This window comes from Echinops telfairi, unplaced genomic scaffold (genome assembly GCF_000313985.2).
Source record: "Echinops telfairi isolate 266 unplaced genomic scaffold, ASM31398v2 ScPeMD7_3;HRSCAF=10, whole genome shotgun sequence".
Taxonomy (NCBI): domain Eukaryota; kingdom Metazoa; phylum Chordata; class Mammalia; order Afrosoricida; family Tenrecidae; genus Echinops; species Echinops telfairi.
In genome coordinates, this window is record NW_022103899.1 from 14,706,552 (window position 1) to 14,720,731 (window position 14,180).

At 38.4% G+C, this 14,180-nt stretch overlaps 1 protein-coding gene across 1 annotated transcript in view; it reads right to left on the bottom strand.

The window, feature by feature from the left end:
* COL5A2 (collagen type V alpha 2 chain) overlaps positions 1 to 14,180 on the bottom strand; it is a 170,518-nt gene that overhangs the window by 42,245 nt on the left and 114,093 nt on the right. Inside the window, exons 17-28 of the mRNA XM_004701485.4 lie at positions 12,090 to 12,134; positions 9,069 to 9,122; positions 6,331 to 6,429; positions 5,921 to 5,965; positions 5,714 to 5,812; positions 4,491 to 4,544; positions 4,161 to 4,268; positions 3,288 to 3,341; positions 2,469 to 2,567; positions 1,203 to 1,256; positions 402 to 500; positions 243 to 296 (exon numbers count right to left, since the gene is read on the bottom strand). Coding sequence (XP_004701542.1) covers positions 243 to 296; positions 402 to 500; positions 1,203 to 1,256; positions 2,469 to 2,567; positions 3,288 to 3,341; positions 4,161 to 4,268; positions 4,491 to 4,544; positions 5,714 to 5,812; positions 5,921 to 5,965; positions 6,331 to 6,429; positions 9,069 to 9,122; positions 12,090 to 12,134 — 864 coding nt within the window. The remainder of the gene's footprint in view (positions 1 to 242; positions 297 to 401; positions 501 to 1,202; positions 1,257 to 2,468; positions 2,568 to 3,287; positions 3,342 to 4,160; positions 4,269 to 4,490; positions 4,545 to 5,713; positions 5,813 to 5,920; positions 5,966 to 6,330; positions 6,430 to 9,068; positions 9,123 to 12,089; positions 12,135 to 14,180) is intronic.

Below are 14,180 nucleotides of genomic sequence, written 5' to 3' on the forward strand. Positions count from 1 at the left end.
ACTCCATCTCTCAGAGTAGACCTGCCTCTGTGAGTTTCAGTGACTCCATCTCTCAGAGTAGAACTGCCTCTGTGAGTTTCAGTGACTCCATCTCTGTACAGGAATAGAAAGCCTTGCTTCTCTCCTGAGGAGTGGCTGGTGGTTTTGAACTGCTGACCGTGTGATTGGCAGGCCAGTGTGTAACCACTACAGCACCAGGGTTATATAGCTTTGTTTTGTTTACAGAGAAAACAGACACTTACCCTCTGCCCTGGAACACCAGCATTCCCTGCTTCTCCGGGTTTTCCCAGGTCACCCTAAAGAATAGAGGTCATTTGAAATGTTAATACAATGTCCTTATCACACGCTGGCACCACATGAGGAACATGATAAGTGGCAAACATATTAGATAATGTACTTACACTGCTACCTTTGGGGCCAGGAAGACCCATGCTCCCAGGCTGTCCTCTGATTCCTATGGAGCCGGGAGGACCTGGACGGCCATCTTCGCCTGGAGCACCCTGAAGAATTTACAGACTACTGTCAGTTCCATATAAGTCTATGTGAGCATTGCATCATCTAAATTGTCACTTGCCTTTATTTACTATAAAATTTAGATGAGCACCATTTAGCCTACATTTTTATCTTAAGGAATCAAAGCAGTTTAGCGTTATTTAAAAAACTTAATTTGTTCTTGTATATTTAGATTTAAATCAGATATGTTATTTTGATTATTTGGATCAGATAGATTATTCTGATTTTCTTCTATACAAAAGTCTCATCTTCATTTTTTCTGGCAGGTCATGAAAATTCAAGATGTATATTTCACATTTGCAGTTAAGGCAGGGCACAGAATATATAAGCTATCAAAGTTCACACCTAATTCTCTCTTAAGCATGTAAAATCAGAAGGAAAACAATCAATAACCGCACTGTTAATACAAAAATACTGGCAATATTGAAAGAATACAATCTTTTCAACTTTTTCATTGATGTGATGGAAATAATTTCAAATCAATGAAATTTCAATCTCAATGGAATCTGGCAAATTTTTGGTCAATTTGTAAATGCACATATCCTAAGAATTTACTTCAGAGATCCTTATAAACATGCAAACATGATCAGCATCCGCATGAGCAAAACCTTTAGCCTCAAATGAAGGTCTTCTCATTAAATGAAATATTTATTATAAAATGTCAATAATTGTGGAATTTAAATTCGTACCAAAGGTCCAAGTTTTCCTTCAGGTCCTTGAACACCAGGATTTCCTGTCAGACCCTGAAAATGCAAGGTGTTATCAGTTTGTTGCTGATATGTAATTAAAGTAAACATGCAAAAGAGTCAAAATAGTAGAACGTTTAAAATGTCAGTTCCACTTTGCAAGGCCCACTCTCTGGCTTTTGAAGGTTACCAATTGCAGTCAGTCAATTCTGAATCACAGTGATTCTACAGCAGAGTGGAGCTTGCCCATAGGGTTTCCATGTCTGTAATCTTAATAGAAGCAACTTCTCACATCATTTTTCCAATGAGCAAGTCTTGGGTTCTCACCACTGACCTCTCAGATGGAAACTACAGAGGAGGCGCATAGGGCATCCCCAGGTGGGACTCCTCATAGGAGAGTCTTCATAGGAGAAACCAGTTATTTGGGAAGGAGACTGATGACTTAGAAGTCTCATGTAATCAATACCTTGTCACAGCCCCTACGACACAGTTGCCCGATTCCAGCAAGGTAAATGTCCTCATAAAAGAGATTCCAAACTCAAAAAATGAGCTAGATGCCCCTGACCTCAAAAAACCTGAAGCTATAACTTCCTACTGGATAATTCTAGTTCATTCAGAGTCTTACAAGTTCAAACACAATCTAAATCAGGGACTGTCTTCACTATAAACTATGCTGACCAATAATTCAGTTGTGATTTCACCTTTGTCAGGTGTCTGGGAAAGAATATCTAAGCAAAGGTGAACCCACAGCCAGTTTTCCAAGCAGAAGGAGTAAGCATAGTAAAATTTAGTAAAGTGAAACATTAAATGCTGGGCAAAGAGATTAAAGAGTTCATCCAGAGCTAAATATATCTTTCTGCTTTTTGTATATGTCCTTCCTCTTTCAGGAACATTTGTTGCAAACTGCATATAAAGGCCATTTCATAGTTCAAGTGAAATTTGGTAAAATTAAATTGGTTAATGGTATAAGGAATTCTCCCTGCCAAAAGTCAAACAAGGATCTTAGCAAAAAAAGAAAAAATATAAATTTTAACATCATATATTCTTTTAACACATATTCCTTACAAAAGGGAGATACAACGTTGCTGTGTTTTCTTTATTTGCTGACTATAGCAAATCAACATTTAAAAATAATGAATTGGGGTAAAAACTGTATAAGCACAGATAACTGCCAAGTTGTAAGAGCAAACTGAACAAGATTTTTTCAATGAATGCATGCACGATTTTTTTCTGGGTTAATGGAGTCGGAAACAACTGCTGTGTTCTTACCCGAGCACCTGGAAGCCCAGGTTCACCTAAACGTCCTGGATCTCCCTGGCCTCCTTTAGGTCCTGAGGAGCCTGCAGGACCCCTCTCTCCTTGAGCCCCCTGTATCAAAGCAAAATAGAGCTTGTCAGGGGGGTGGGGGAAACACAGGAGGAGTGCAGGGAATAAAAAATGTGTGTATGTTTTTATTTTATTTTATTAGGGTATATCTTGAATAAATCTTTCAAAAACAGTTGTATTGGCATGTAATTCACGTATCATACAATTCAATAAAGCAGTGACATGAAAAGAATTGTACAATCATCACCATGACTCATTTTAGAACATTTTCTTCATTCCTGTGCTCATCGTTCTTAGCCCACTTTCTTTTTGAAAATTTAAGTCATTGGTCTTACACAATAGTTTGTTCACATCCTTATTGAAAGATGTCTTTAAACAATGTCAATTGGAAAATTGGAATCCGTATATAATAGTGGTTTTTTTAAAATCATTTACGATAGAACGTTATCATTAGTGTGTGTGTGTGTGTGTGTGTGTAAAATCTTCTAAAGGAATTTTTTTTCTGTTTTCCTTCTCCCTTTCTTCTTCTGTCAAGTTTCCTGGAAAGTCTGAAAAGTTCTATATTCTTCTAGCTATTTGCCTTTCCCCCAGATCTCTGTCAGTGATTTTGCAATAAGGGTTTGGAGTTGAGCCTAACTGTGTGCCATTCGTTTTTGGATATAGACCCATCTGGACGAAGGTTAGAGCCTCACACTGGAAAATAGCCTCCTTTTCAACACCGTCTTCCCCACTTGAATGTCAGTACTGATGGGGTAACCTCACCTTTGGTCCAGGTAAGCCATCAGAGCCTGGAAAACCACGATTGCCAGGAGAACCCTAAAAATGACCCAAATGGATATTGATATATTTTTATGTCATATTCACATTCTAGTATTACAAACCCTTAGGAACCATGAGCAAGCCAATTCACTTCCAGCTCACAGTGCCCCTTCACAGGGTGTCTGAGAATGTAACTCTGTCAGAGCAGACAGCTTCATCGTCTGCTTTCTGGTTGACTGGTAAATTGGAATTGCCAGCCTTCTGGTTAGTCTGATATGTAACTCACAGAGCCACCAGGATTTCTTTAAAGTATACATAATCCTCATTAAATCATAGAATTTATTTTACTTTTATTTACCTGTTGAATTTTGCATTATATACCTAACCCATGAACTTAAACACAGGGGCTGGTGCAATGGTGTATTTTTAGTACCAGGACATCAAATTTGCATAAGGTAGTTCAATAAATATCAGTTGAATAAATGAATTAGTAAAGAAGGACTAATTAGTTGGTGACTTTTATTCTCAGATAACCATATTAGGCTGCACAGGGCACTTGAAATCATTTCCCTTTATGTTCTAATTATCCCTTCCACCCCTCATTAGCTCATTGATTCTGAGTCACAGAGAACTACAGATAGAGTGGAATTGCTCTGCTGGTTTCTGAGACCGTAAATCATTGCTGCAGCAAACTGCCTATAGCGTCCTCCCGTGATGCACGCAGTGGGTTCAAACAGCTGGCCTTTTGCTAAGCAACCAATACTTCATCTTTCATGCCACCAGGATACCTTTAAGAGAGCTCTCCATACGAGCCCCAAATAGGCTGATAAAATGCTCCCATGTCTGTAAGAATTCATTCTACTCTTCCACTCTTACTCTTTCTCCCATTGGACCTGGAGGACCAACTGTTCCTGGATCTCCTCGGGGACCCCTTTTGCCTTCTTCACCAGGTGCGCCAATTGGACCCTGAACACCGTGGGGTCCCTAGGGAAAACAGAAGGGAAACCATCAGGTTAAAAAAAGTGTTTGATTCTGGTAGACTCCTTTAATAAACTAAGTAACAAACTTTAAGCAATTTCCATTCAAAGTAGTATAATACAAATTGTTATTATTTTAAGTACTGTAACATTTTTAGCTATACAGTGTCCAACAGGATTTGTGCTCTTCCTACTACTAAGAAAAAAACTTTTTAAATTGAAGACATACCGGTTCCCCTTTAGGCCCCGCTTCTCCTTTAAAGCCTGGAAATCCTGGATCACCCTAAAATTTTAAAAATCAATATCATAAAAAGCAGTACATTTAGCCAGTCCAACCTGCTCTAATTAATTACAATACATAAGTCAACATACTCTGCAGCTGAGCCTGTAATGATTCATCGATATAATATCTTTTTCCAAATCGTGTAGAATGTATATACATTTTTAGAAAATTCAGTATAATATAGTAGTAATCCATTTACTTTATAGTGTCCTTAAAGAGATTTTTGGTTGGGTCTTGCTTTTTTATCATATATACTAGAATAATTAAAGTTACTTAAGTTATATTCAAATGTGATCATTAAAATTAGGACTAATTATTACAACTTCTCCAATTAAACTACTGAAGAGATTGTCATAGGAAATACATGTGTTCACTCAGAACCAAAAGTATTTTACATTTATGCTCTATTTCTTACATTTTACTGCTCCAAAGAGGGTGTTTCATCTTTGGAGTGTTCTGGGCATTTGTGCTTGTAAAGCTTTAATTATAAATTGTGGCTTATGCCCTGGAACCAGATTGCTACATTCAGAACCTGGTAATATTTAAATGCGACATATCATCCACACCGACATTTCAGCGAATCCTTCAACAGTACTTGGGAAGGATTTATCAGTGTGACCACATTATTTGGGACAGAATCGAAACCATTTGTCTATAGTACTGAAAAAAACACATTTTTTATTTTAAAAATATATCAGCATAGCTTCTCAATATGCTTATTTCTTACGAGCTTATTACGTTATTTTCCTTAATAAGTAATTTCTATAAAATATGGAAACTCTCAATCCAAGCACTATGTTAGAATCACTCTAGACTAATTCTCAATAAATAATTGTTGAACCCATTTTAGTCAAACTGCCACTATAAATCTCAATTAAATCCTCATAGTCCATCACACTGAGCTGTGCAATATTTCCATAACTATTCACTATTCAGTGACTCTTAAATTCTATGAGGTGTACTATGAAATGGTTATCTTTGGTACTTTAAATAAGACAATATTAAAGTTTAATGTAAGCTAATAACATTCCCCTTGGCCTTAAACATCTACATTTGCATTAATATTTTAGTTTTCATTTTCCAGGGAATATAATCATTATTGAACTCATTTAGATAAGTTACATTGTCTGTGCTTCATTACACTATATACTATTTCTTAGAAACATTACCGGTTGCCCTCGAATTCCTGGAGGTCCAGTGCTCCCCTGAGGCCCTGGAGATCCAGCAGGCCCTGCCAAGCCAGGAGGACCAGAGGTACCAGGAGAGCCCTATCAGACAGCAAAGTTGATATGATGAGCAGAAAGGTTGAATTCTAGAAATTATGCCCAAATATTATCTCCATTTTGACCTCAAGAATCAGAAACACAGTTACTCACCGTTGGACCTTTGGCACCAGGAGTCCCATCAGTTCCCACTGTACCCTAAAGAAGTACAGAAAGCGTACATGTAACATGAAGTCATAACTAGGACAATATGGGTGGTACTCAAATGTCCATCCATCTTCCAAAAGGAGGCAGCAAATATTGCAAAACAAAATCAGCCTCCTCTATACCATGAAATCATTTCTCATAATGAATCTCACCTCCCCATAACAAACAAAATATTCAGCGTTAACAAGAGAAATGCAGTTTGGCTTGTTTTTATTTGTTTGTTTGTTTTGGTTGTTTTCCACTTTTGAACACGCATTCAGATTTCAAAGACATTATTTTAAAATTGTTTTTATTTGTACTGTTATCCCAAATTAGCCAGCTTTCTGGGTTCAGCCTTCCATATTCTTGGAACTTACAGGAAGACCTTGAGATCCAACGGGACCGGGGGGTCCAGTCTCACCCCGCTGTCCCTGCGGACCTTCTGGTCCTCTTGCCCCAGTGGGGCCAGCTTCTCCCTAAAGGGATGAAAAAAATTAAGCTTAAATGTGATATGGTTCAAAGTCGATAGCTTACTTGAAGTTTTATATGTTACATGCAAACATTTAAAGGGACAAAGAGCATTTCTCCTTGGTTAGGAATGTTCTCCACACTCCAATCTCCAGTTATGAAAATCCTATGTATCTGCCAAATCAGTTTAAATTCTCCCCTGAACTTCAACACAGTCTGGAATTTCTCTACACGCTTTCAGATGTTTTCAGTTATTGCATATTTAACATTTAACATAATGTAGATTCATAATGAAAAACTGGGAACAGCCCTACATTAGATGATTTAAGTCTACTTCTGCATAGATCTCAGAAGTACAATAAGACTCACTAAACAACAGAAAACCAAGTGAAGGAGGAAAATTTCCCAGCTCAACTCTGCTTGCAGAACTGGTGCCTGTCCCGTGTGAATCTAGACATATCAGGTCTTGGAAAGCTATTGTATAATTAAATACTGGTAGGGGCATCAGAGGATAAACTAAAATATTTCTTAACACCTCTAAAGTAGCCCAGTATCAGCTACAATGTGCTGTAGAAAGATGACAGTTCTCCAAAGTTTTGAAATTCACTCTAAGAAATTCTATATAAACGGTTATATGTTAAAAAAAACACAAAAAAACGGTTATATGTTTTACTTGTCTTTAATGTCCTTTGGGTACTGTAAAGAAAAACTGGTCAAATCAAAACTGCCTTGGGAGGGAATTTTCTAGGCCAGATCAATTCAAGGTAGAGCAGATATTCAAAAGGCTTAATGTCTTTTGGAGTTGCCGAAGTTTAATCTTGATAAAATTTCTCAGAGGACAGAGGATGATTATAGGAGCTTATTATAAAAAAAGTTTTAAAAACCTGAAAAGTGCATTGGTGAAAATAAGCCAGTGAAGTTGTTCATAGGATCCCACCCCCCGCATCACAACAATGCATCTGCTCATTCCTTGAGGGTAGCAGGGGCTGCTGTGCCACCCGGATCTTTGCCCCTTAACACGTCTTGTTTCCCAAACCCAAGAACATTGAGAAGGAACACGACTGAAGATGCCCAAACTACCGAAGTACAGAATGTTGAGCGACAGATGAGAGAGATAAACGCGCCCTTCAGAAGCATGCAGACCTAGAGGAAGGCTATGTTAAGAAACAATGGCTTCACATTTTGATATTTTTGTTTACTTAGAGTTTCTAGGATGTTTGTAGCAATACTTCTGATATATCATCATATCAATGCGGTATCACTCCTCACCACTAAAACACTATGAGCTAAGGTGAAAGTTTTTTCTTCATTCAGAGAGCAAGAAACCTTGACAGAAACCAACAGGGACAACAAAATCTTGACCAATAAGAATGGCTTGGGAGTTTAATGATACACGGATAGGCCAGGGGAACACTTTCTGAGAAAAAAAAAATCATTTTTATAATAAGTCTAAGTATTTGTATACATTTTTCAGTAGCCTGATGACCTACTTCCCCAAATCTGCCAACAAAAATGCTTTGGACTACCATGGTCTGACCAATCAAGTCATGGAGATGGCTCAGCAGAGGGCATCCTTTGACTGCCAAGACATGAGACTCACTCTATCGTAGAACACAATACTGAGATGCATGGCTCTGTGTTGAGGGCTTTCTTTGCATCAAGCACTATGCTAAGGGTTTACATGGGTTTTCTTGCTTAATATTTAATGTCATTCCATGAAAAACAAGAGGTGAGGGGACTGCCCATGGTCACAGTCATTTTTAAGTAGCAGAACCTTGTTAGTAAATCCCTTCTTCAGGATGAAGAGTAAATCAAATATACTGTGTGCTTAAAGTTTGAAAATAGTATTCTGAATTTATTTACTGATTTATTGAGTAATATCTTAGCAATAATCTTCATATCCTTCTACTGTGAACTTTCCATTTCTCTTTCCAAGTATTGAGAGAAAGTACAAATTGTGACTCACTACAAGTGTGAAGCATCCCAACTGAACACATTAATCCACTCCCACTCAGAAGAGCCAAATAGCCTCACTGCCCACTCCTTTCATGGCTGCGTAAAATGGGCGCAGAGGGGCTGGTGAGCGTGAAGGCCAGCATGATGTGAGAGGAGAGCCTTTGACAACCGCTCATGTATTTAACTCCCCTCCTGGGACAGTGAAATAAACTGCTCAGTTGTTAACCAAAGGACTGGGGATGGGGAGCCATCAGGCACTCTGCATAAGAAAGATGTAGCAGTCGCTGTCTATGAGGATTGTCGCCTGCTGTTGCCATCGGCCTGACAGCCATGGGCTTGGTTTTGAGTATTGTTTAGAACATTCTGCTGTTTATTATTCCCAGGCACTCTAGCCAACAACCGAGTTCCAGCTCAGATTAAAGTTGTTATTCCTTGCAGCTGTTTAACTTATCCAGCTCTAGAATCTCCACCCAGTAGATTGTTTGATACTGCAATTGTATGATTGTAAGTAGTGCTCTTCCGTAATCACAAAATCTATCTCAGCGTCTTCATTTTCTTCTTCTGTCAGGGACAATGAGGAGAGGCTAGTCTCCGAGCCAAGAGCAGCATCCAGACTCTTCAGTTAATTAAATGATGTTCTTAACTTTGAGACCAAAGTAAACAAGGAGAGGCAAATATATGTACATCTTACCTTCATCCCAGGATTTCCTGGAAAACCAGAAGAGCCAGGTATCCCAAGAGGACCCTATAAAAAGAAACCAGAAAAGAGATCAGACGGTTTTGTAAAAATATCTAATTAGGCCACCTTTGATTCTTTGAGTGCTCAGGATTTTCTCACATAAGAGCATTCATACTTTAAAATTCTAAAGATAAACATACAATTTTATTCCCAATCTTGACACAATTTAGCACAAAAGACACGTCTAATATATTAAACATAACAAGATTTCTGAATGATAGCCTCTGCGATTAAGTCAACCACAGATACATTATTCTAAATAATTGCACCTCAAGATACGCAGTGTTTTGTGCTAACCAAGTAATAAAAATCATGGTTAGAAAGCTACATTTTGTACCAAGATCTATTAATGTATTCTGTAAAGATAGGCTAAGATACCACCACTGTCTTTTATATAAATCATCATTATCTTACATATGGAAATGAACACAGTGTAAGCCATTGACTTGATGCCTGGATTTAAAGTAATGGATGAAAATAAATGGAATTATAATCTGTTATGCTGGTGCCTTTATGAGAACTGTATTTTAATATTATCTGTTATTAATGAATAAAAGGCATTTAAAACCATACTTATTTTCCCTATTTCCTTCTTACAAGTAACAAGAGAGAACATATTCTTAAGCAAATAATCTTAGTTACCATGACAGCATTCTACTTTTGTTATAAGAAAACACTGAAAGACAGTCTTAAACTTGTTTCTGTTACACTCTCTCAATGTTGGTTGTAGCTGACGTGAATATTCCTTAGACTTCTCTTTCTCTTTCATTAATAATGTGTTAGCATGATATACCTTGTGACCTAAGATTTGCCATCTCAACAGGAAACAAGTGTTTAATAGACTATTAGAATAATTTCCAGTAATAAATTTGTGTTCAGTTACTACAGGATTCTTAGTGGGGCAGGGGGGAATGCAGCCATGCAATTAATTTCTCAATATACTTGAATAAGTGTGAAATCCTACTTTTTGGCTTAGTGCAACCTTTACCAACCTTAGTACTGTGGAGCTTTAAAAATAAAACAAAAACAATATACTAATTCTGAGTTGCACCCCCAGAGATTATTTTAATTAATCTTATAATCAACATTTTAAAAGCTCACAAATAATTCTAATTGCGCACTCAGCATTGAAAACTACCATTTTAATGAATAAGAGATAAAGATTACTTCATGATGCCTAGTGTATTAGTATGCAGATTTAAGATTCAAAAGTACCATTATTATTAAAGTTATATAATTTGATGAAAGAAAATATATACGTGAATCAATTCCTCTACTGTTTAGAAAACATTTCAATTGAGTTGGGCTTTTAAAAATAAGTTAATTTATGAGACTTAGTTTGCTTATAGAGATATAATTCAAGTGCCCCTGATAAAATAAAAGTAGTAATTTTCATCCACTGCAAAGGTAACCATTACGATTTATCTACTTCATTTTCACAGATCTCTTAGGATTCCTGGTCTTGCTGGGCACCTAAGCAGTTCATGAACAGCAGCTAGGAATTTATACAAATAAATAAGTAACAAAATAAACCTTCAGAGTTTTCTATCTCAAACTTGAGGAGTTAACCATCCATAGTTAAACAAAGGGTAAGCTCGCCTAGGTTAGCGGGAAATCAAGCAGCAGCACCCACAATGGGCATAAAAAACAAGCGTTAAGAAGAATGGCACACCCCGATGCCTCCTCCCTCCCTTCCCACGTTACACCTTCGTTCCCATGGTTTTTTGTCTGTTTCGTTAGGTGCTATCGCGTCACCTCTGACCCCACCTGCAAGCGACATTGTTCACTCCCTCGCCATCTTCGCAGCGGTTCTACCGGAACGCCTTGTTGCAGACGCCGTCAGTCCGTCTTGGCGGGGTCTTCGTTTTAGTTCCCGACCCTTGACTTTATTAAACATGTCCTCCTCCAGATACTATTCTCTCCCGATAGCATGTCCAAAGCATGTGAGACAAATGCTCCCCATCTTCATTTCTAAAGAGTGGTCTGCCTGGCTGTCCCTCTTCCAAGCAGATTTGTTTGCTATTCTGACAGCCCACAAAACTGTCACTATTCCTAGTCAGTATCTTACTTCAAGTGCATGCATTCTTCTTTTGTCTTCTTTATTCACTGTCAAGTTTTCACGTGCGTATAAGCGGATGGACAATGTCATGACCGGGATCAAGTACATCTTAGTACTCAAAGTGACAACTTTGTTCTTTAACATGTTAAATAGGTCCTTGGGCAACCGGTTTGCCCAGGGCAATGCTTTGTTTGATTTCTTGACTGCTGTTTCCATGAGTATTGATTGTGAGCCCAAGTAAAACAACATCCTTAACAACCGTTGTACCATTCTGCTGGCCCTTTTGATAGAGAAGTTGCCTCTTGACCCATCTCTGACCCTGCTCCGATCTGAAGGAGTCTTGGCTAAAACCCTTGGTTGCTAATGGAAAGTCAGTGGTGTGTACGCCTTTAGCTACTACTCTTTAGGAGAAAGGTGTGGCAGTCAGCTTCCCTGAAAGTTATAGCCTTGGAAACACGATGGAAGTGAGTTCTAGCCATAATCAACTGGATCTCAGCAGGATTTGCACACCTTTATCCATGAGTATTTCTCGTGTGTTTTCATACATCCAACTTACGGACCCTACTATGATCTTGCTCATTATATCTACTCATTTTTCAAGGCTTAGCTTGAAAATGGCTCCTCTGTAAGTCCTCCTTGGCATCATCCCCCCGCTGCAAGTTCAGGTAATTCCTCCTTTAGGTTTGTATACTTCCAGCCGAATTCCTGTGTGGCAGCCCTGAATGATAGGACTAGAATTTCATGACAATTGCTACATCTCTGTTCCTTGATTAAACAAGCAGCTTCCAAGGAGCAGTGCTTGCCATTTCTGTAGGAGAACATATTAGGTGCGCCATAAATTTCCATGAGGGAACAAATGCAAGCGTGAATAAATGTAAGCGATATTGTATGAATATGAAAGTAATAAAAATCACCATTGGTCCAGGTTTTCCAGGCATTCCGTGTGTACCTCGTTGACCCTAAATAGATGGGAAAAGGCAAGATAGGACAAGATTACTTTCACTGCAATATTTGCTCATGATTTATAAGCTTCCAAAATTTTTCCAAGGAAAAATAATTGCTTATTATGGTTCCCTAAGATCATATATCTGTAATAATGATAAAAAAGTGAGCTTTATGAAATACAGCTAAGGTAACAATAGCAGGAAAAAGACAAGACTTTACTCCTATAAAGAATCACAGTCTCAGAAACCCACTGGGACAGTTTTACCCTGTCCTGTGGGGTTGCTATGAGTCAGAACTGACTCAGTGGCAGTGAGTGAAGGTAGTAATAAGTGTATCAATCCCTATAACAATGTGAAAGCCAACCGAAGAGCAAGAAAATGAAATAGATGACAATTGAAAGAAGACAGCATACTGGTTCTACACCAGGAGAATGGCTTCAAGCCACATCCCCAAGGGTCTGAATGGCAGTTAGATGTCATTGGCCAGAGTGGAAAGAGCTGTACAGGAAGTTCACACTGTAAGGTAGCAGCCCTGGTGCACCTCCGGTCAACCATGCAACAGACTATAATCTTAGAAGTACGCATGATTTTAAATACAAAGGCTATGGGGAGCTTCTGGCAAGTCCAAATGGGAGAAGCTCAGTGCAGGCCTTCATGTTGTGGAGTAAGGATGCGCCATCTGTGGCACAGGCTTGTACATCTTTAGGAAACCAGCTTCGTGAATATTACTGGGTCCTGGTAAGGATGGAACCCTGACCATGGAGTACTAAATGAAGAAGAGTCAAAATAACACTACCATGTCCACTATCCAGGCCCACAAAGATATTCGTGGTGAATGAAATCTAAAAAGAGCTACTACTTGAGAGGGAGAAGATAAATATTAGTATTAGACCTAGTGTCAGATGTTGTAGCATGACCTACCTGCCTTTCATAATTTTCCTTGGGAAAGAGATCAACTAGAATCCCAAAGGAGCTATTCTCATATGTGGTGAATGTGTTACCCAAGCAGCACACAGTGAGGCTGCAGAAGATGCTTCTTGGAGCTGCTGCGACCCCCTTTCAGGACTGAGCTACTCCTTCTGTTAGCTGCTTGAGTGCTGCTGGCTCACAAATCACAGCTCACCGTCTACCCAGGAATTGCTTGAGTCAGAATCAACTCAATGGCGGTGAGTTTGGTTTTGGGGACAGGATACTGACTCGCACAAGAGTGCACCCTTTCCTATAGGCCGACCCATATCTCATGACGGCTCAAATCCACTTTGCCTCCATATATTTTAGGGGCAAATATACCTTTCTATATTCTTTGATCTGATACAAAAAGAATATGTCATTGAGAACAAAAAACAAACAACAGAGCTTTTGCATCTGGACTTAAATCTTATAACTGTTCCGTAATTTTTATTAGATACAGATTTTATAATAAGAGTTCTATTTGTGGATTACAAGGTGCTTTGCTAGGCTTTTTAGAGCTGTCTGTTAATTCTCCTAAGAACCCCTTGGTACTTGTCAGCTCCATTTCAGAGGAAAAAATGAATGTCAGAAAGGTTAAATGATTTGCCAATATCACCCAGCCATTAAGTTAGTTTCCCAGGGTGACCTTAAGCAATTATTTAATTTCCACATGCTTCAGTTCCTTCATCCTGAGCAGGGGACACTAGAAGTACCCATCCATCAGGACTGTGAAGGATAGTATATGAAATAAAGGTATTTGAAGGGATGCTAGTCGTAGTGTGTGGTTGATAAATTATAATATCAATACTATTCCTAAGTCTATGTTTTCCATTAAATTATGCTTCTATATGTTTTCACTATTTTTAATGTTATTTATAAATAGGTAGGTAACAAATGTTCTGCAGTCACTGATGTAAAATATAAGCATTACGGGAAGCTAGGTTAAGGATATATGGGGTTTCTCTGTCCAGTCCTTGCAACTTTTCTGTAAACATAAATTTATTCCAAAACATATTTTAAAAGAAAAAGACCTATGATGCTCACCTTCCCGACACAACCACTGAAGACAAAGCGGGTGAATAAGCAAATGTGGTGAAGAAAGCTGATGGT